Source organism: Ambystoma mexicanum, chromosome 12, assembly GCF_040938575.1.
Source record: "Ambystoma mexicanum isolate Mex_15411 chromosome 12, UKY_AmexF1_1, whole genome shotgun sequence".
Lineage (NCBI taxonomy): Eukaryota > Metazoa > Chordata > Amphibia > Caudata > Ambystomatidae > Ambystoma > Ambystoma mexicanum.
In genome coordinates this window covers 29,551,415-29,574,789 of record NC_090936.1, presented here as the reverse complement: position 1 = coordinate 29,574,789, position 23,375 = coordinate 29,551,415, and the positions used below count along the sequence as shown (strand labels likewise).

The window sequence follows — 23,375 nt, the reverse complement described above, 5'->3', positions numbered from 1 at the left end:
ACCCATTCATGAACACACTCGTATGCAATGTCCTTTATGGTTCATAAGCAAGGCCCTCGACGCAGAGCTGCCATTGGCTGACTGAATACGATAAGGCGATTCTTGATTTTAAATGCTCTCTTCTACAAGTGAGGCTTGATGAGAAAACCTTGGCACAGTCGGCATCCCTCGGGCGGGGGTCTGCAACATGTGGCTCGCCAGATGTTCAGACTACAATTCCCATGAATCCCCACTATGGACTATAATGGGAAGGGCTGATGGATGTTGTCCAAAACAGCTGAAGAGCCCCAAGTTGCAGAGCCTTGGGGATGGCAATTAATAATGAAGGCGTCTCCCCTCTCCACTCTCGCCCCACCGCCGCCCCCCGTGTTGACATGTGTTTGAGCATCCGACCAATAGGGACTGCATTCTTTTTAATAGTAACAAAGTATCTTTTCATCAAGTAAAACCTGAAATTCAAACTTTGCGTGGAACCCGAGTTTCCATATCTGGATTTTTGAATACAAGTTGTTCCCAGAGAGGTGGTTAAGAGTCAAGGGGTGGTATGGCAGTCAAGTTGCTCTCCCTGAAGGAGTTAGTGGGATCCACCAGGAAAGCAGTTCTGCATCCGCTCTGCTTGCGGGGGCGTGCTCTTTGCTCCCTCTAGCGCAGTGGATAGTTATGGTGAGCACGTTGTTAGCCCGTCCCTGATTCCTGCGGTCTCCCTTCGTGAGAGTACGCGTATTGACCAAGCAGAATTCTGCTCTTGGGCGATGTGTATTAAACCTGATGGCCCTTCCTTGGTTTCCAATTGGTGCCAGAATCATGTGTACAAAGTCTTGTTCTACTTCTACGTTCTTTTGAGGAATGGAGCAGAAAATATATTTATTTTAATTGGTTATTTATAATGTGCTTAATACTCGAGGGGGGGTGAGAGGGGAGTTTCTAAGCCCGGACCCGGGCGTCGAACCTGTGTTGCTCCGCGTCATCTTGCTTCCCTGTTGGTGCCCTTGTTAGGCCTTCCATGCACCAATACGGGTAAGCTTTTTGATGCAAGCTTTTCCTGTAATGGTCGCTATGCACACCCCCTAAAGGCCTTTTCCACTTAATGCGTGCCTTCCAAACCCTAGAATAGCTTCCATGCCTTTAGGTGAACCTTAGTTGTGCCGTTTAATGGCTGCCATATCTTCAGTGCACCCATTTTGCCTTTTAGGTCTGTTTTCTATTGATCTTTAATTCCCTTTAGGCACCCTCTTAAACCGGTTTGACCTTCAGTCGCTGTATGATGCCTCTAATCCTTCCATATCTTAACCCACCTCCCACTCCTTTACCTTCCCTTAGCCCCTTGAAGCTCGACTTGTGACTCTTGGCGTACCATTGAGATTTCATGACTTCTAATGTACCACTATGCCTTTTCATGCATCCCATCCCCCATTAACCCTTTCCTTGCCTCTGCTCAGCCACATGTACCAGCAGTTGAGGCAGGGCAATCTTGCAGGAAACGGTGTTGCATCGCTTTGTGAGTCTCCCACATCACCTGAATATAGGGAAGCGACTGTCTTAACGTCTCAGAGGCTTCTGTCCTGGATCGTCTCATGAAAGGAATTTTTATCATTGACATTGTACGCGTCTAGATAAGGGAGCCATTTCTGCCATTGAGTCTTGTGATATTGCTGCGGAGTTCTGGGAAATGTGATGCTTATAACCAGTATCTTCCCAGAAAGCTCTGTATATGTACATTTCTACCCAAAGGTTAATGTTGTGCCTTTCTTTCTTTTAATGGAAATCATGTTTATTTGACGTTTTCCCTTAGCAGCCTTCCACTGTGCAATCCATTTATTTAATTTAGTTTTCTTTGAGAATAAACCCTGAATCTCTTATCACTTGTGCCACTGGTTTTCGATGCTCCTCTTTGGACAATCTTGTGCATTTGTCAATGTAAACCGCTTTTTGTGATTTGTCTTGTCAAATATTTGATTCTTAACCCCTTGCGATTCAGATCTTGACCAGCTAACGGAAATCATGAAGGTAACTGGTACGCCAACTCAGGATTTTGTGCAAAAGCTGCAAAGTGCAGATGTGAGTTCTTTGGTTTTGTGGTAATGCTGCTTCTAATGCTTTTTCTAGGCTTTGTTTAATGCATTTTACGAATAGTGTAATGCCCCCCTAACCGCGACGACGAGAGCTAGACCCAAGGGTTATTGAACAATGCATGCTTTTTTTTTACATGTTAATTAAGTAGCGTGACCTCTGAACACAAAGTGAATATAAAACAGCCACCTTTATATGTAGACGCCCTCAACAACATTGCACTCGCTGCCGTGTATTGGGTAAATGGCTCTCGTATAGATTTTGTATAGGCTCTATTGCCCGCAGGTATCTGTGTTCATCCTAAAAGAGTCGTCTACAGCAGGATAAAGGGAGAAACTGAAAAGATTTTCACTTTTCTTCTGAACGGGTTACGTTCTTAAATGGAGCAGATGTTTTCTGGCAGATTTGTTCAAGAGTTTCGATGCACTGACTATGCAAGAGCTTGCAACGGCTCTCAAACACTTTTACTTGTTGAGATGGGTTTTCAAAATCTACCCTGTTGGGAACGCAACCAGTTATGGTGACTGGAAAAACCGTGAGGTCCAGCCAAACTCAATCAAGGTAGAGGTGGATCCCCAAAGATTAGAATTGGGAGGGGTGTGAGGGTGGTCTAGGGCTACACTGAGCTATGCACAGAGCTTCAATAATTCCAGTTTGATAGGAAAGCACAAACATTTACAATGATTTATTTGGCTTTTAAAATATACACTAAGCAATGAAACCTTCAGGTAAATATTGTCAAGCTACTACCAAACGTATATATCCACACTTGGGGCTTCTGGCTAGAACCAGTATCCTTTACATAAGACAGTTAAACAATGCCTATCTTAGCAGGTCTTTTCAGAAGGCACGGATACTCTAGCAGGGCGTCGGGGCTGGTTGTTTTCCACCGATCCAGGGGCTGAAGCACCGACGAGTGCCTTACTTCGATCGGGGCTTCACTGGGACTTGGCTGGAGGGGATACCGGTCAGCTGAACCGGTTATCCTCTGGTTTTCAGCAGACTGCACTACCTTGTAGGGGGTCTTCCCTCAAATGATCTGTCGAAGGACTGCAGGAGTCCTCATTTCATTGAAGATTGGGTCTAGAAGTGTGCCCAGGTCCACCAAAAGTAAGGATCTGCACAACTCAAACTGGTATTGGCTCTCCAATCATGGATAACCACTGGCCAAACATACTACCCAGCAACAGACATTCAGGGACTCCGATGTGGGCTGGGACTAGACAGTCCCAGCCCCACATCTGACCACACGCACAGACTGCCACTTTGTAACGTCTTTCCCCAGAAACGGGCTTTCTATGTAAGCCAAATCCGGACCCAAGAGGGCAGGAAGAAGGCCAAAGAGCAACCTTGCCAAAGCACGGACGAAAACCACGTGGTACGGCTGGTATGCACTGATTTTTATGAATTAAATGACAGAGCACGCTGTAATAACAAAAATGTTATAACGAAAAATATAGAATCGTATGTTTAAAATGTATATGGGTGGGGTAAGGGGTTAAACAGGTGGGGTGGGGGTTGGGGTGGGTGTAAAAGCATGGGAAAGCGGGACTTGGGAGGTGGCGGTGCATCAACATTTAAAAAAAGAAAAAATTGATTTTTTCATTATAACATTTTCGCTTTTACAGCATTCTCTGTAATTTAATTCGTTGAAATCACAGCCATTTTAGAGTGTAAGGTATTCTTTATGGCATTTTGCTGTAAAAAGCGAAAGTGCATGAGTAAAAAGTCAAAATCAGATTAGAAGCAAGTCTGCTGCCACCTGCCCATACTGGACAACTTGCATTTGTAACCTTAAAGATACAAAGGAAAAGTTATGAGGCTACAATGTATCCTAACCTCACTTCACTTAAAGGTGATGTGCAGCTTTCAAGATCCAAGAAACGTACTAAGGGGGACAGTCTCCCAGTACTGCTAGTCCTATGGAGTACTCGGTTTCCTCCTACAAATGAGCATAAAGCAAGGGAGGTAAAGCAGAAGGCTTCACTCCCCTCCAAAAGGCAGGTCGTGAAAGACCGCCGCAAAAGGAAAGGGTGTCGTATAGAAGCCTATGGGAGGAAAGCAGCGTAATGAACATATCCTGATGTAAGAAAGTAGTTTGGTTTTGGTAGAAGTATTCTGGTACCAATCTATATGGGGCTCTACGGGCTATAGCGAGACGCCTAGAGGTCAATCTGGATTTTATTTTCAGCCAATGTAACTTGCGAAGAACTTGGGGAAATGCGAGCATCCATTGCGGAAATTGCAATGTATACGAGCAGCAACATTTAGAGAATCTATAGCCACAGTATAGCGGAGCATGTAGCACCAGCATACAGAGCGTTACAATAGTCTAATTGAGTACCAATTCTATACTGGGCAATACAGGCACAGTGTTTTCCAGACTAGAGGCTTCATTTGTTGTAATAGTTACAAGAGTTTAAGACTTGGTTTGTCTGTAGAATCATTGACCAGGCAAAATCTAGAATTCTACCTACGGTTTTAACTGTACTTTGAGCCTCATTACAAGTTAGGACTGTAATTCTGCGGTAAATCAGCGGAAAACGAATTACTGTTACCGCCAATTGGTAAGGCGGAATTTCTGCCCGATTACAAGTGGTGGTAGCGGTGTAAATCCCCATTTATTTTGGGTGCATTGGGCTTTGTTTGTGGAATTACTGCCAATTCTGCCAATTTTTCTTTTTTTTTTGGCGTTGAGGGTTTTGCTGGAGGTAAATCTTCCACTGAAAGCCAAAACTCATAATTTCGCGTAGTGGTAAAATTGGCAGTAACTCAGTTGCCGCCAATTTTATCACTTACCTCCCAACTCGTAATGAGGCACTTTGAGTTTTAATGACTTTTCCTGACAAGTGAATGTTCACATTAAGAGGTTTTTTTTTTGTAGTTTGGCAAGAGTTGAAAATAAAAGAATTTCCATTGTGTCTTGGTTCAGACCAAGTCAGTTATCCGCCTGCTACTTTTTAATTTGATTAAAAACAAATTGTATCCTAGAAATGTTAGACTGATACTCTCGGGTTCATTGGAAGTTAACTGGGGTGTCGTGTGCATAGTTTTGAAATGCAGAACCAATTCAACTCTAGGTCGATGAACCTGTGAGGCATTTGAGAGAAATGCAACCAGTTGAACTCTGGCGGTTCTAGTTCAGAGAAATGCAGCAATCCAGTCAGTAGTTGTTGTGGCCACGCCAGTCATTTCTTCGACGCGCGCGTCAATCGTACAGAATGATCCACTTTCTCTAAGGCAGCTGAAAGATTCATCAACGTTTCTAGGATGTTGGATTTGAGATTTCCAAGAGTTGGTTTGCAGAAAGCTACTTTGCTTGCCTTATGTACACCTGGAGTTTGAGTGGGGGGAGTGGAGGAGAGTGCAAACATGACATGGGTATTGTGTTGGGTCAAAGGGTATGCAGGGAGCTCAGGGTTTGGGCCTGGTTTGTGTCTTTTGGCAATGCAAGTGGTGCTTCCCATGTCTGATTTTGAAACAAAAAGACAAACTGCAATGAAAGAATGCTAAAATATGGTTTTGGTTTACAAAGGTGCAAATGTCCTGTTCTAGATTAAAACCATAATTCCTAGCCCAAGAGGCTTGCTGCTTCCTGACCTTCAAGTGCACATTCAGTGTCTTGTGGTATTCTTTACACTAGCACAACATGTGTATAAACCATGCTGTGTCCATCCCGTGCCAAATTTGAAAATAAGAACATTGAGATTAGTTTGTTGCATGAAAAAGATGATCCAGCAGAAGGACAGCATTCCTGGGATTTGTGGACAGGGTACTTTAACCACGCCAGTCATGCCTGTTGACCTAAGCCACTCAACAATGGTAGATCTGGCTCTAAGAGGAAGAGGCAGATTAAAATCAAAAGATCCTACCGTCAATGCTGCTAAATTGAAAGTGCGCTTAGATGTGCAGAGTTCAGTAATAGCGGCATCAGGTAGACTGAGGTCCATGATCCCAAATCTGATCATTAAAAAAGGCACCCCCTGAGTGAGCTGGCACTCTGTTGTAACACAATGTGGGTGGCGGGTTTACAGTAACGCGCCTTCCTTTCTGCTGGACCCCACGGCTCCTGCCGTGGTGAAGCTCCACCATATTTTGCTAGATCTTGTTGTTCATTGCTTGACACAACTCCAAGTCTTATGGAATGGGGCTCGATATTGATTACCCTCTCCCTGCCTTTGGTGCTGAGGAGGAGGGGCAAGGTCCACGTTGGAAGAGGGAATGCAGCCGTAATGCAACTGCTTTTTCATGTAGGGTTAATCTATGATACATTAGTAGGCACCAAGTATCCCAAAAGACAGCTGGTATAAATCCTACTCCACCAGCTGCTAACCCCCAACCGACACTGGGAATATTTTGAGGAAAATGAGACAGAATAATGTAAATTCATTGAAAACAAAATTCATAGGGCATACTAGTATTCTGTAGCCGTGAGCCTGGTTGCCTCTTCCTGGTGCACCGTACAGGTGTCCTGCCTTTATCGGTTTTCTTGTGGTATCATGGTCTTCTGATTTGAAAAGGGGTGCATCTTCATCATGCCAGCCTGCTCCCAAACTGGCAGCATGGTTACTATAGAAGAATCGGTTCATGAGAATGATTCACCCTTCGATGGGAGAAATGTGCCGTAACCTATTTCTGGAGTGTGATTTAACCGATCGATGCCCAATTTACTGAAGCTGCTTGGTCTCAAAACTGCATCCTTGATGGCATTTGTGACCAGTGCAAGGGAAGGCCTGGTATTAAACAGTGAAGACAGACACGAGTGATCACAGTTCAAGGGTGTTTATTAAACTTCAATGGGGTGGTTTAATGCCTATCTAAAGATGGGAGCAAACTACGACCATCAAATAATAAAGAACGCACTTTGGGGTTTCATGTCTCACCCTTCTTGGGGTTCTCTTATCCCGCGCCTTCCGGTTTCAGATCTCTGAACATTCATTAGGGTTTGGCTTACCTTGCTCCACCTTGGGGTCACAGGTCCTGCACACCCCCCCCCCCCCCCTCCCACCCCCTGGTTTCTCCCTCCACAGTGCTCTACTATTTCATTTACTGAATGTTATTAGTTTATAACCTTGTTTTATCGAAGCTTAAAAAAATACATGGTTGGCAAAGTTCTTCCCGCCATTGTTAAGTTGAATACTGCATAATATTTTTAAATGAAGGTGGAAACTGTAGAAACATTTAAATTGCCAGTGAAGCAACGTCCTCCATGCTTTCTTCACATGGAGGATCGCTTTTTGGGTTCCTAGGATCCTTGTTGTCTGCTCACGTTTGAGGCTCCCTGGTGTCTAGTTGCTCTGGGCAGATGCTGCAAGGCAGAAGTGTGTCGATGGGCAGATGCTGCAAGGCAGAAGTGTGTTGATGGTGTATGGCGTGATCCAATAATCCGATAGGTGTCAGGCCTTGGAAGGAACAGAGGGACCAGGAGGTTATAATTTACATTTTCTGAAGAAATGTGTTTGTGATGCTTCCACTAAGAAGCTGAATTCTAAAAATCCTAATCCAGAGATGGCCATTCTTTTTTGAACTTGGAAAAGTGGGTGGATTCAGGCGTTGTGTACCCGTTTATAAGTCATGGGTCAATCTGTTTTTACCAAACTCTAGATTTTCCTGTGTTCGAGCCAGAGGGTACTGAATGCAGACATCTTTGGAAAGCAGTTTTATTTGTATTTGTAGGCCAAGAACTATATCAAGAGCCTTCCAAAAGTCCAGAAGAAAGACTTTGCAGCTGTTCTGAAGTATGCAAATCCTTTGGGTGAGTAACACTTGCTTTCATTTTCCTCTTTTCCTTCATTTTCGTTTTTTCCTAAACTTAAATACGCTCTGCTTGGGACTTTGTCAAACTGTTTCAAAATGCGTCAATTTCTGTGCATCCGTTCTGTGCATGCTACTTGTGCATCCGTTCTGTGCATGCTACTTGTGCATGCTACTTGTGCATCCGTTCTGTGCATGCTACTTGTGCATCCGTTCTGTGCATGCTACTTGTGCATGCTACTTGTGCATCCGTTCTGTGCATGCTACTTGTGCGTCCGTTCTGTGCATGCTACTTGTGCGTCCGTTCTGTGCATGCTACTTGTGCATCCGTTCTGTGCATGCTACTTGTGCGTCCGTTCTGTGCATGCTACTTGTGCGTCCGTTCTGTGCATGCTACTTGTGCATCCGTTCTGTGCATGCTACTTGTGCGTCCGTTCTGTGCATGCTACTTGTGCATCCGTTCTGTGCATGCTACTTGTGCGTCCATTATGTGCATGCTACTTGTGCATCCGTTCTGTGCATGCTACTTGTGCATCCGTTCTGTGCATGCTACTTGTGCATCCGTTCTGTGCATGCTACTTGTGCATCCGTTCTGTGCATGCAACCTGACTTTACATTTGTGAGGATAGAGCTTTAGGGACCATGATATTGAAAGACAGTAGGGACTGCAGTGGCCACTTGGCCTGTATTTAGCAGTGCTCAAGCACTTTTCTATTCGAGAAAGAGATCATTTAGACCATTTCCATTGACGGTGGGGAGGGGAGTCCCTGCAAATGATGCTACCGTTACCAAAACAGGAAGACACTCGGGTGAGGCGCATTGTGAGTGGAACACGTTGCACACACAGTAGCTTGGGGGGCGCAGGTTGTCTTTGGGAGAATCTCGCAAGTACCCTCTTTGCCACTTGCCCTGTCACATTAAGATGGGGCTGTGTCAGGAAATGCATTCCACACATTCGGAGCAGATTGGTTGCCCTTTTTCAGTGCATAGTCATGTCTTGAAAGCCAACCAAAGGTCTTGAAGGTCTCGGGAGGATAGCTCGGAGGCAACATGCTCGCCTTGGAAGCAAGATGACACGGAGCAACGCAGGTTCGATCCCCGGGTCCGCGCTTAGAAACCTCTGGGTATTGAGCGCGTTATAAATATCCTTTCATATCATATTAAAGGGCGCCCCATCCCGTTGGTGCAGCTTCAGACAGGCCATTTCTGTGGGCACTGCGAGACCTTTCGACATCCCAAACTACTGTTTCGGCTCCTGCATGCCTGGATTGGGTGACTGGTAAGTCCACATTAGTTTATGGCGGACCTCGGAGCTGCAATTTTTGAATTAGTAACTGGACTTGCACGTTGCTCTTCTTTATTTATTTTTAGGTCTGGCTAGAAGCCGCTTAAGCTCTCTGCCGTATCTACGCACAGTATTTATGGTGCATCTGCTGTCAATTTGCGGCTTTGCGATGCAGAAAGAGTACATGAGGATGAAAGCTCTTGAAGGCTGCGGCATTTAGTCGACGCTAGTTCAACCATCTTCTCTTGGGAGAGTTGTGGATGGTTGGCTTTAAGCTCTTCTCTTGCTACTCTGCCACTTGCCACATGAATATTTGATCCTATTCTGTGCGATGTTATTGTGGTTTAATAATATAATGGCCTGAATCCCAAGCAATAATCACCAGCTCTATGATAGAGAGTGATTGTCATCGGTACATTAAAGCTGAACTAACACAGTATATTCAATCCGTTTTGGAATATTATGACATGGTGTCAGGGAGATTTCTTGTAGACCTCTGATGAGGGGGGTGAAACCATCTAACCTAAGGGGTACGCAGAGTACCAAAGATAGACCAAACTCTATAAAGGTATCCATTACTGATAGAGCACCATCCGAAGCACACCATCAGCCCCCGACCTCCCAACAAGGCTCCAGGAGCAGCGCTCGCTCCGTGCATGGACCACATGGCCAGCTAGGCCCAACAAGGTGAATTGGCGCGCTCTGTGTTTTTATAGTGCGGCAGCATCTGTCTACTCTGTCTAATGAATTGGGCTTGTTCTCCAGGTAGCGCTCATTCATGCATTTTGGGTGCTATTTAACATCCACTTGCCACCATGCTCATTTGGGCTTTGTGGGTGTGTACCATCCAGCATGGCTGCCGCCCAGTGAGCAAACAGTTTGCTTGGTTTTCCTCTTCCAGCCGACCTAATGATTGGCCAGCGTCATCCTGAAAGGCCAAATCACGGAAGTCGCCTGACGAGGAAGCCGCCCCTCACTCAAGACCCACAACTAAGGCCCCTGTCCGGGCCTGAATGGGCTTGGGTGGGCCCCCACCTTGTTGCCGCTCCACAAACAATGCTGCAGCCTCCTGTGCACGCCTTGCTCCTGCATGAACTTGGAGCACAGCACCCCAGTCCCTCCTGCGCCAACGTGAATGATGGCTGAACTGTCCTATTGCCTCCTCTAGCCATCACCTTGCACCGTATCTGTGCCATTCCTATTCTGCCTTCTCCCTTGACCTCCTCTTTACGCCACTTCACTCTGTGTTCTACAATTGGTAAATTAATTTCGCGTTGCGTTTCTCCTTCCTCTTGCATCTCTGTGTGCACTGAGTTGTATTCTTTAAAAAGAAAATCGAATCTAGGTGGGTGTGCTTTTATATTGCTCTGCATTTGTATTGTGCCCTCCTTAACTACTAGGCCACCTGTAAGTAAGTGCCAGGACTGTGCATTGCAGCCCCCCTTCCTTTATTTTTCCTTTTCTCATCTATCCTCTGGCACTTACCATCCCTCCAATCTTTTCTTACTGCTACACTATCACCTATCCTCCCTCTTTCACGAAATCTGGATGAAAAAAGCACATAAGACATCCTGTGTGCGAATCCTGGTCTGCCCATCGCAGACACCTATGTCAGTGCCTCCTCCAGAGAGATCTTCACTGATATCCTCTTCTGTCCCCTCTCCAGACCTATGCACTTCTCATCTCTACTCTCTCCCCTTTCAAATCCTCTCCCATTAATGGTGGCACCAAATGCGAAGTCCTCTTGGCGGGCTACTTGTCATCACTCTGCATCATTGTCTACCACACTGACACTATCCTGGTTCAGGGTCCGAAGGCCAACCTCCTTCTCTTTGACCGGATCCTACTATCCCTCGTTGACTTTCTTCCTTCTCCTGTCTCTCCCTCTACTTCCTCCTCTGACTGAAGTACCACGCCCCTGTACTCCACCTCCAAAAATCTTCAAAGGCAGAGGCTGTCTCCACCTGGTGACTCTTAACTACTGCTCAGCCAACAAACACTCCACTGACATCTGCCTCCTTCTTGAAGACACTGACCTTGACATTCTCGCTCGTACTGAGACATGGTTCAATGCCAGCTCATTCACCACTTTTGACTCCCTCCTAGCTGACGGCTTTAAGATCATTTCCAAGCCTCAACCTCACCGTGCTGGTGGTGGGGTTGCCTTAATCTTCCCTGAGTGGGTTCCTTCTTCCACCTTACCCACTCTGCTCTACTCTTCCTTTGTGAGCCTGGTATGCAAGTTGGCTATATCTCCCTCCTCCACCCTGACTTTTGTTACCATTTACCGGCCTCCAGGTGCTACCTCCCTGTTCCTCTCTGAATGGGCTGTTTTCTGTTCCTCCTTACTTTCAACCTCCTCCTCCTGCGTGACTTTAACATCCAATTGGACTCCCCTGGCACAGCATCCACTCTTTTCATTGACATCTGCACCTCTCTATCCCTCTCCATTCTCCCGTCTGGTCCAACCCACTCTGATGGACACACTCAAGACGCCCTCATCCACTGTCCCGGGAGGATAGCTCAGCGGCAACGTGTTCGCCTTGGAAGCAAAACGACACGAAGCAACACAGGTTCGATCCCCGGGTCCGCGCTTAGAAACCTCTGGGTATTTAAGCACGTTATAAATACGCAACTAAGAAAAGAAAAAAAAGACAATTACGCAACTAAAAAACAAACAATTCCTGTAACAACGCCTCGATGCCCGCGGGCTGTGTGAGCGCTTTAAAAATGCAAAAAATAAAATAAATACTATGATCTCCCCTGGTCACCCTCTCTCTTGGTCGGACCACTCTCTTCTCTCCTCCCACCTGGGTCCCTATGGCCTTGTGACCACTCCTCCAAAAGCCCTGCCAACCTTGCTCATGAACAACCGCCTGATGAAACGAGTACCAGATGCTGCCTTCTCTTCCACCTTTATCCCCCTTGCCCTCCCAACTAACACCGACACTGCTCTCAGCAACTTCCATCTGTCCATCACCAACACCCTTGACGTTCTTGCCCCAGTCATGGGGATCCGTTTGAAACCTGCCTCAAAACGCAACACCTGGTACGATTCCAAACTTGAAACCCTGAAACTAAATTGAAGAGCTGGGAAACAGAAGTGTCAAACCTCAGGCTCACCTTCTGACGAACTGGCATGCCGCCTTCTCCAAAGGCAATACAGACTCTCTATCCATGCCAAGAAAAGGGCCCACATTCAGGCACGGTTATCTGGCGTATCCAACAACACAGCTGAACTTTTCAAAATCTGCAGGGAACTAGCCAACCCTTTCACAGTATCCCCCTCCTCCTCTATTTCTTCTCAGGCCTTCTGCAGCACACTTGCCACTCACTTCACCACAAAAACTGAACTGCCTTGTCACTCACTTTCCCAATCCATCCCTCACCTCCCTTCCTTCCTTGGACACACCCCCTCCTCCTTCCTCCTTTTTCTCCTTCTCCTCCTATGCACTTGTCTCACCAGAAGAAGTCACCAGAGATGTCTGCTCCATGAAGGTCTCTTGCAAACAGGTTCCCCCTTGCTCATCCAGAACAACAAAGGACAACATTGGCTCTCTAGCTCCTGCACTTGCTGATCTCTGTAACCACTACTTTGCTATTGGTTCTTTCCCCACCCCCCTCAAGCACTCCCTTGTGCGCGGCCCCCTCCTTAAAAAACGTCAGACCGTTCCTGTCCAGCCAGCTACCACCCTATCTCCACCATCTCCTTCCTGGGGAAACTGCTATTGAAGTTGGCCCTGTCCCAACTTAACTCTCACACTGAACTTGTTGGTGGTCTCCACGACCATCAATCTGGATTCCAAGTATCCAGATGCATGGAAACTGCTCTTCCGAACACCCGTGAATAACTGCTTGCATCCCTGGCTTCCAACTTTCCTGCTGTCCTCATCCTTCCTCATATCTCCTCTGCATTTGACACAATCAACCACTCCATCCTCATACAAAGACTCCACAACACCCTTGGTATCTCGGAGCGGGCACTGGACTGGCTGACCTCCTTCCTAACTGACCGATCCTCCCAAGTCATCCTGGCCATCTTCTCCTCTCCTACTTATTCTCCATCTGTGGTGTCCCCCAGGGCTCTATTCTCTCGTCCTGGCTTTTTAACATCTACCTTACTCAGCTGGCCATCCTCATCTCTTCCTTCCCCCCCAAATTCCAGTGTTATGCTGACAACACACAACTCTCCTTCATACTTCATGCTGACCCTCTTGCCCTTCCATCATCCCTGACTGCCTTTCTGCCATCCAGGCCTGGTGCACATCCAATAATCTCTGCCTTAATGGCAGCAAAACGGAGATCCTTCACATTGGGACCCCTGCTCCCGACTTCTTCCCTTCACTCTGGCCTTCTTCCATGGGCTTCCCCCCTGCTTCCTGTTCTGAAGCCAGAAACCTTGGAGTCATCTTCAACTGCTCTCTCTCTCTCCTTCCTCCCTCACACTTGGGGCATTTCCAAGAAGTCCCACTTTCAGCTCTTCCTTCTCAAAGGAATTCTACCTTTTTCTCACCTTTCCCCAAAAACTGAATGTTACCCGAGCCCTGGTTCTCTCTAGGCTTGACTATTGCATAGCTTCATCCTGAATCTACCTTCTTCCACTCTGCGACCACCTCCAGCTAATCAAGAAAAAGCGCCTAACAAGCGAACAATAAAATAAATAACATTGACAGAGCAGTCAGGCTTCATTTGAGGGAAGGGTAAAGACTGGTGCGCAAGTGCAGTTATTCCCAATACAATACACCAAAAGACACTACACATTTATATTGAACAATACTGTGGTAATGACTAGAGAGAGACGATCAGAGTAAGTACGGTATACTGTATAAGTGTATTAGTATACAAGACCCCAGCACAGGGCCATGCGCATGGATGTCGCTATACAAGTCATGGTTCAACGGTCAACCTATTGAAAGATGTCTTAGTTACTTACCTGTAACTGTATTTCTCCAACATTGGTATCTTTCATAGATTCACATGCTTGAATATTCCACGTCGTCCGACTGGGAATCCTCTGTGATAAAAATTATTATTTTTGGCAGAGTCGAGTGCAGTCTCTGCAGGAAAGACTCTATTCAGGGTTCTCAAGGTGCTGAGCCTTCCTTTGCTTTCCATTTGTGGGTGGGTACTAAAACCCACCTGAACCACGGAGTGGCCGCAGAGTCGAGTGCAGTCTCTGCAGTCCCTGTCAGGACTGGCATGGACATGGCTGCAGAACAAGACGGCCAACAACACTTCCTTGGCGGAAACACTAAATGAGGGGGCAGAGGACGAGAAACGGCATTTGAGAAGCTCACGCCAAGCACAACTGCCATCATGTCCCTTGATATCCACAAGGCATTCCATAAAGCTAACACGGAGCAGAAACAAAACCCACATCCTCACGACACCCAAAGAAACCCCAACAAAAAAGCCAGACATGATGGCGATAATGTCGGCAATCACGATTGCCCTGGCGCCATTCGGAAAACTATGCGAGTCTCTAAATGAGACCTTAAAAGACCATACAACACATCGGCCTGATGCACACTAAAATGATTTACAGTGAGGGTTTCATCACTGCAAAAGAAAATAATCCGAAAGGCTGCCACGCCTGCCCAAACTCCCAAAGAGACCCACAAGAGCTAGCCAGAAATAAACCTGAAGCACCAAAGACGCAAGGATGCTGCGCTCAAACCCAAACTGACCCGTTGCCAGGGACAGCGTTGTTTGTATTTTCAGGCATCCAATGAGATACTTCAACAGAAAAGAACAAAACGGAGAGCACAAGAAAAAAAGGACTCACATGGAATGCAAGGCCGAGCAGTTAGGCCTGCATTATTATCAATCCTCCAAACCACCCCAACCCCTCTCCCAAAAACGAAAACTCTCAAAAGCGAAACTACCTTGTATTCAATCAGCAGAAAGTCATAACTCTGCACCTTCAAAAGATTCCCCCTCATTTAACCCAAAAATCACTGAGGACAATTGAGGACTTCATGGCCGACAAAAGTGCGATGGATATACCCTTCACCTCTCCTGTGAGGCGGGGGCAAACAAAAAAACGCGAACCTGCGGACCAGCCTCTGAGAGCACCTTCGAAAAAAAAAAAAACCTCTGCCACAAAAAACGCAGACGAAACAGCTCGACAACCCATACCAACGAAATCGTCCACCAAACTCTGACTCTCAAAAGAACCACTTCAATCAAAACAACCAGAATTTAATACTCACGAGCGAATAGCAAACAAAAGACCTTGTCCACAAGGGCCCGCCGCAATGAAGATACACAGGGAACATATAAGCGCAGACCATAAAGAAGCAGCAAGTGCTTATAACAAACCTCGACCTGTCGGAGGACATTTCAAAACATCACTAAGAAGAACCATCTTCAAGCTGGAACAAACAGAAAAAAACTCAGAACCCATAACGCTGAACACAGGAGCAATCGTGAAGATCCTGAGAAACGCAAGAGATCTCAAATGGCTAAGTCCTGTTGACATCATTCTCGTCGAACCGTATCACAAAGCCAGAAAGACAAAGGCCTATATACATATAATAGACTCCTTAAGAGCAACTCTGACGAGGGAAGACTTTGAATCCTTACTCAAAAAGGGGCTTCTCCTAACGGAATACCAAGACAAAAGCCCCTTCTTTACAAAGACACAGAAAACAAAACGTCAGACAGCCAAAGGGCGCACTTCAGGATGAAAACAGCACGCTACCAGCGGGCAGAATAAAACAACGGCACTTCATTCAACCGACGACACCAAACGAAGACCCAGGATTTACCGAGAACTGAACAAACAAGAATCTCTAACCCCCCGGATAGCGAAGGTCTCCTGCAAGAGAAGGCGCGCACGCCAACAAAGAAATCTGGAACGAACAACCACCCCAATCCTAACATAAAAACAACACAATCCACACTCTCTTTTGCTCCAATAAAACAGCTTCGGGCATGGCTACCGAAACCACCAAACTCTGGGGCCAGCAAATAGCAACCAGCAGTGAGGCAAAATAGACCAGAAACTACAAGGTCCAAGAAAGGAAAAAAATATACACCAGCCTCACTAAAACTAGGATCATGGAACACAAGGGGTTTCAAACACTTGATGTCATCAGGAGACACCAATCCGAGAGTGTACGACATTCTAGCACTTCAGGAGACCTGGCTGACGGATGCCCCGGCAATAGACGGCTACCCAATTGAAATAGCGCCAGCAAAAAGAGCCCTGATAGGCCGCCCATCAGCCGGACTCCTAATTGCAGTCCGAACAGTTTGCGGCCTGGCAATCGGTAAAAAAGCGTTCCTTCTCCCAAAGCCATCTCTCGGTACAGGTGGAGTGGACCAGGACCGACCCAACAAGCAAGAAGACTCAGAAATCCTCAATGGTCATAATAACCACCTTCTGGAACCCCAAAGCCACCACAGATGACAGATTCCTACGGACATTGGAATCCGAAATAGACGACATTCAAGCCAACTCGGAAATAACGCTGATTGTCATATGCGGAGACCTAAATGCATCCTGCCCGAATACAAAAGAACCTCTCACAACAAACAACGGAAAGCAGCGGGGTGAATCCAGAGGGCAAAAATGGGTGAAACTGATGGACTCCAGACTCATCCTCAACGTAGACCAAATATTCTGTAAGGCATCCAAAATACCAACATGGGAAAGAAACAACCAAAACGCCACCATCGACTATATATTCGCCTCAGAGGCAATGCTCAACTTAATATCATCCTTCGACATTATACGTGCCAAGACAAGTGATCATAACATCTTGTGGTGGTCGCACAGATCCCCAAACCTGACAATGAGCGAAACAGTGGAAGCTACCAACCAAGGAAACCGTCTTCGGCTAACAAAGGAAAGACTTCTGGAACTTTCTGGGAACTATAAGGAAAAACTGAGTTCCTCGGACAACACTAAAAGCTCCACAATTGACTATCAACCACTACTGATCGCATACCAAGTGGGTACATCAAAAAAACACAAACCATCGCAACAAGGCATGCATCATTACGATAAACTCTTGGTTGAGAAACGTCGCGCTCTCCTCAAACGTCAAGCGAACAAGCCAAACTCGCCAATAATCAAGAACCACTTCCAAGAGGAGGCAAAGAGATACACCGGATGGCTCAAATTCTATCGAGCGACTCTATACCAACAAGACTCGGAGATGATGCTAAGGAAGGTCAACGGCAAAAACTCTCGAATTCTGGGACCTCATAAAAGTGACGGGTAGAAACACAAGTCCCTCAACAGTTTACGCCGTGAGTGAGGAAAGATGGACTAACCACTTCAACAGCCTCTTCCAGAAGCCATCCCACCAGCCTCAATCTAGCCACCCACCGGACACAACACCCTGGGAAGATTGCTCCAATAAAGCGGACATAGCAAGAGCAATTCAGAAGCTAAAACCATCGAGAGCTCCAGGCCCGGACGGGATAACGAACATTGACCTGAAAAACAACCAAGGCACCTGGGCATCCTTCATTAGCATAGTTTTCAAAGAGATTAGCCTCTGAAGGACAATCCCCAGTTCTTGGTCTTCGGCAACAGTTGTCGCCATCTTCAAAAAGGGCAACAGATGTGACCCGTCCAACTACCGCCCCATAGCCTTGCTAGACACAATAGGAAAAATCTACGGTTCATGTCTCCTAGAAAGCTTCCAACACTGGGCCAAACACTCGCAGTGCAACAATCCCTTTCAAGTGGGCTTCACCAAGAATGTAGGGACCACAGTAAATATCAAGCTACTGAGCATAATAAAAAGCATCTCAAGAGCACAAGGAAAAAAGGTATAACTGTACTTTGTCGATTTACCCCACGAATTCGACAAAATTGACCGCAACCTTTTATGGTCCAATTTGAACGCATGGAACTGCCCTGACCAGATCTTGGACCCCATCATCGCTCTACATTCAAAAACAACGATAAGAGTAAAGCTCAACCAAAAAGGCACCCTCTCCTAAGAGATTCCGGCAGAGGAGTGAAGCAGGGCTGCCCCGTGGCGCCTGCGCTCTTTACAGCATTTCTTGGAGACTACAAAGAGACCTACAAAGCCCTTCGAACATTTCCACCTAAAACAGGGGGACCCGAGTCCCTAGGCTCCTATACGCTGTGACATCTTGATCGACCAGACGCCGATCGGACTCCAACGCCAACTCGACAACTTGGCAACTTACATAACGAAAAATAACCTGGAGATCAACAAAGAAAAAAACTAAATATTGGTGCTTGAAAAACCTACAAAACCAAACAGAAAACCCAACCAATGGACGATTGAGTCCACCAAAATCTAACAAGTAAAAGAATTTAAGTACCTCAGGGTCATGATCGACAGTTCTGGCAATGAGTCAAGCATACAGTATAACATCTGGGAAAAAACTCAGAAACTCACCTCCCAGACGAAGGCAATGTATAGGAAATACGGCCGCTTCTCTCTCATGCCGGTGATAAAATACCACAAAGGAAAAGTAATCCCGTCCCTGACTTACGGAGGTGAAGGCATGCCGACAATCCCCTCATCAGTTTGGGTCAAACTCGAAGCCTACTTCTGGCGAGAAGTGCTACGTCTGCCAAAATCCACATCATTACCGTCAATAAGGAGGGAACTGGGCCTGCTCTTGTTAAAGGCAACAGTCGACTGGAACGAAATGGCACTCTACAGAAAAGTGATCATGCCAGACACAGCTCCGCAGTACAAACTGATAAAACAAGAAATAGTCGCCGCAAGGTGTATCATGCTCTCAAACTGGCACTCAAGAAGAAACTCCAACTGGAGCAATCTGGTTGTAATGAGGAGGAGCAACTCCAAAACCCAATGCGAGTCAAGAAAAAGCTAAGTGAACTAGACTGGATAGAAACGCAAGACCAGGCCGCCTCAAACAAACTCTTGGCCCACCTCCCAAGTCAACTCAAAAAACTCAACGAAATTGACCAAGTGTTTATATGCTTCCCGACAAACGCATGAGACAAACTTTCCTAAGGGCTAAGCTAAACCTTCTGCACACCAACGAAATCTGAGCTCTGAGGCCTATCCACATCTAACAGCTGTCGTCTATGCAAGAACGCCTCCGAAATCGAATCAGTAAGACACCTTCTGATGACGTGCCCGGAAACTGCCACCCTAAGGAAAGCATACCTAATGCCTCTCCTCGAACCTTTCGTGCTGAGAGAAGAAGACTCCTGGTGGCCCTGTCTGCTAAGTGGAAGGAAAACTCGCTGGACTATAGCAGCTGTAAAGATCTTGGAAGCAGCCTTGGCAGATTGCTTGAAAGAAGAAAAACCCACACTGTAAACAAATAAGAAAGCAATGACAACGAAGAGAACACATTTTGTGAAATCAAAAAAATGTGATAAAACACAAAAAAATATTGCATTTTTTTTATGTAGACACATTGCTACATAGAAATGCATGTACATAGCCCATTATGGCCTATGAGCCATTATATTGTGTGGTCCCTCCACCTCACTTTGGTCCTTTATGACCCCAACCAATGAGGTGGCAGGGCTTAAGCTCTGCCCCAGGCAGCCATCTTCAGATTTTGAACTGTAGGAAATACAGTATGGTTGAAGCTGAGCGTAGGAGCAGCTTCTCAGGGAGGCGGGTGGGCGCATGTGAATCTATGAAAGATACCAATGCTGGAGAAATACAGTTACAGGTAAGTAACTAAGACTTCTCCAGCATTGGATCTTTCATAGATTCAGATGCTTGAATAGAATACAGAGCAGTTAAAAAAACAAACATGCCACCATCATATACATATATGCATAATACAGAAAACATATCTCTGATCAAACCTTTACCATGCAGCAACACAACGGTTACATACTCGGGGAAAGGGAGGCTGGTTCTACCTTATGCAAAGAGGAGGCGGAGCACTCCCTGTCCAACAGCAGTTTCTTTGTTGCTATCTTCAGCCAGGCAGTAGTGTTTAGCGAACGTGTGCAGTGTGTTCCACGTGGGGGCTCTGCATATGTCCTTCAAGGCCAAGCCTGCGTGGAATGCTGTTGACGCCGCACTCCCTCTGGTGGAGTGCGCTGAGAGTGGTTTGGCTGATGCAAGAAGAAACCCGGCGCGCCAGACCTTGTTTGGAAATATGCTGGCCCTTTGTGTGGCCAGAGAAGGCGATGAACAGTCTATTTGAAGAACGGAACTCCTTAGTCCTTTGCAAATTTGCTGTGTCCAGAGAATGCAATGTTCATTCTGCTTCCGAAGAGTGATTCTGGGAGAAAGTTGGTAGGACAATGCGTTCTGTGAGCGTCATTTCCGATACTACCTTCGGAAGGAACTTAGGGTGTGGTCTTAAAATGACACGGTCCTTATGCAACAACGTGAAAGGGGGTTCAGAAGATGAGGCTTATAACTCACTGATCCTTCTGGCCGAAGTAATGGCTATCAAGAAAGCCGTTTTCCATGACAAGAATTTTATGTCGCACCTGTGGATGGGCTTGTAAGGAGGCTCCATGAGGGCTGTTGGCACAGTGTGCAAGCTCCAGGTTGGAACCGGCGTGGACGTAGGTGGGTATGTACGCAAAAGTCCTTTAAAGAAGACCTTGACTGCCGGAAGGGAGAGTACGGACTGCGTCTCCAGGGCGCGTGTATGCCGTAATGGCTGATAGGTGGACCTTGATCAAAGACCGTGAAAGACCTGCTTTGGCTAAGTGTAATAAGTAAGGAAGTACTTGCTCAACCGAAGCGATGAGAGGATCAATAGCATACGTCTCACACCACTTGGAAAAACAAGTCCATTTCCTATTGTAGGTGATGGTATAGAAGGAGCCCTTGAGGCCCTGATTATATCCCAGCATTCCGCAGGCAGATTGAGATTCATCAGCTTATGCTGCTCAGGAACCAGGCCTTGAGAGACGGGCTCGCTGGATCGTGATGGAGGACCTTGCGGTTCTGCTGCGCCAATAGATACTGATGTGCTCTGAGACGAATCGGGGGCCATCAGGACAGGTGCTGTAGGGTAGAGTACCAGACCTGCCGTGTCCAGTCCGATGCAATTAGGATCATAGAACACTTCTCCTCTTTCAGTCTGCGTAGTATCCTGAAAATGAGGGGAAAGGGGGGGGAAGGCATATAGGAATTTCCCCTCCCAATCCACTGAAAAAGCATCTCCTACTGACTGACTCTGAGTACCTCGAGGCGAACATTCTGCATTTCTTGTTGGCCCTGTTGGCAAAAAGATCGAGATGTGGATGGCCCCATAAGGCGAAGATCCGTTGGGCTTTCTTCTCGTCCAGCTCCCACTCGTGAGAAGATGTGTAGTGCCTGCTCAGTTTGTCCACTAGGACATTGTCCACTCCCGGAAGGTGTTCCGCCTTGATTTGGACTCCGTGATGCAAGGCCCATGCCCATAGTAGTTGAGCTTTTTGAGATAAGGTCTCTGACCTCATACCTCCTTGCTTATTTGTGTAGTGTATGAAGGTCGTGTTGTCTGTCTGGCCAGTGAGTACCTGCCCCGCTACTACCGGAAGGAAAGCTTTCAGTGCCTACCGTATGGCCCTGAGTTCCAACACATTGATGTGGAGTTGGGACTCCTGGGTTGTAGGGCCGCAAGATGAGCACCCCAGCCAGAAATAGACGCGTCCGCCCTCAAGAGAAGAGTCAACGTTGGTGCTTGAAACAGCATCCCTTGTAAAAGGTTCTGTGGAGTGTTCCACCATCAAAGAGCCTTGTGCAGCGTTGTTGGAATCTGGACAATGTCCTCCCAAGAGCCGAGAGCATGTTTCCATTGGTGGTCCAGTGCCTCCTGGACAGGCCTCATGCGAAGCCTGCAATTTGGTATAAGGAATATACATGAGGACATCATGCCCAGGAGGGATTTGTAAGAGCACACCAATGTCGTTTCTCTACCTAAGAACCACGAGGTCAAGTGGAGAATTGCTGTTGCTCTTTCTGCAGACGGTCTCACCCTGGGAATGTTGGTATTGAGTTCGGCTCCCAGGAAAGAAACTGTCTTGCTGGGAACTGGGCAGGACTTTGCGTTGTTTATGGAGAAACCTAACCCTCTTAGGAGATTTGTCGTCTTTGAAACTGCCAAGCGTGCGCTTGAGACGGAACTTGCTCTTATCAACCACTCGTCCAGATATGGAAAGACTTCTGTTCCTGTCCGCCTGAGTTTTGCAGCTACTGGTGCCAGGCATTTTGTTAACGCTCTCGGTGCTGATCTCAGACCGAACGGGAGCACTTGAAAATTGAAAATGAAGACCGCCCACAGTGAACCTGAGGAATTTTCTGTGTGCTGGATGGAGTGGTACGCGGAAGTATTTGTCCTCCAAGTCTAGAGTGGCTAAGAAATCGTGCATGTTTAGCCAAGGGAGCACTCCTTGCAAAGTTATCATCTTGAATTTGATGCGCTTGATATATTTGTTCAGGGCTCTCGCGTCCAAGATGGGTCGCCATTGACCATTCTTCTTTTTGATGAGGAAGAAATGGGAGTAGAAACCCTTCCCCCTTAGACAGAAAGGTACTGGCTCTATTGCTGCTTTGTGCAGCAGTTTCTGGATTTTGGACATTACTTGCTTTAACATATGCACCTTGTGCGGAGTCTGGGGCAAGGAAGGGGGCTGATCTATACATGTGTTAACTGGCCTGTGTACAAGAGGCAGTGGGAATTAGTGCCTGTTCATATATTGGCATTTGGGTCTTGAATAGGACTGAAGTAATTATGGAGATCTTGGTTTCCCTTTTTTCCTGGCTACTCTTATCCTAGTCCGTTTTGATTTTACCCCTAGCAACACATGATACATTTAGCTTAGGTGTGGGAAGCGTCGGACTGACACACACCCACACCTTATTTGAACTTTGATCTATGGACAATTCGGGCATAAACCTATAATAAAGAGTATTTGTTGCATCTTTCAATTGGTTGACCGTTGAACCGTGATTTGTATAGCGACAGCCATGCGCATGGACATGTGCTGGGGTCTTGTATACCAATACACTTCTCCAGCATGGGGTCTGGCATGGATTCACATGCTCATGAATATTCCCCGTCGTCAGACTGGGAATCCTCGGTAAAAAAAAAATCAGTTTCATTTCTGATCTGTCTTTCTTAGTAGTAGAACCCGGCTAAGCTTCTGGAGAGGCGCCGGTCGATCTGGAAGGAACAGGCCGAAGGGGAGCAAGGCGGTGACCCTCCCCCTAAGGAGAAGGCCTCAAGTGCACCCAAGGTGGTGAAGGCCTTGATCCCGGCCGAGGCCTCGATTGAAGGAGTTGCTGTGGCTCTGACGAAGCCTGTGGAGGCTATCCCAGTGGAGGCGACC

General features: G+C 46.7%; 1 protein-coding gene across 1 annotated transcript in view; it reads left to right on the top strand.

Annotated features, from left to right (window-relative positions):
• Window positions 1-23,375, top strand: part of MAPK12 (mitogen-activated protein kinase 12) — a 213,132-nt gene that overhangs the window by 134,132 nt on the left and 55,625 nt on the right. Inside the window, exons 9-10 of the mRNA XM_069627850.1 lie at window positions 1,979-2,058; window positions 7,747-7,825. Coding sequence (XP_069483951.1) covers window positions 1,979-2,058; window positions 7,747-7,825 — 159 coding nt within the window. The remainder of the gene's footprint in view (window positions 1-1,978; window positions 2,059-7,746; window positions 7,826-23,375) is intronic.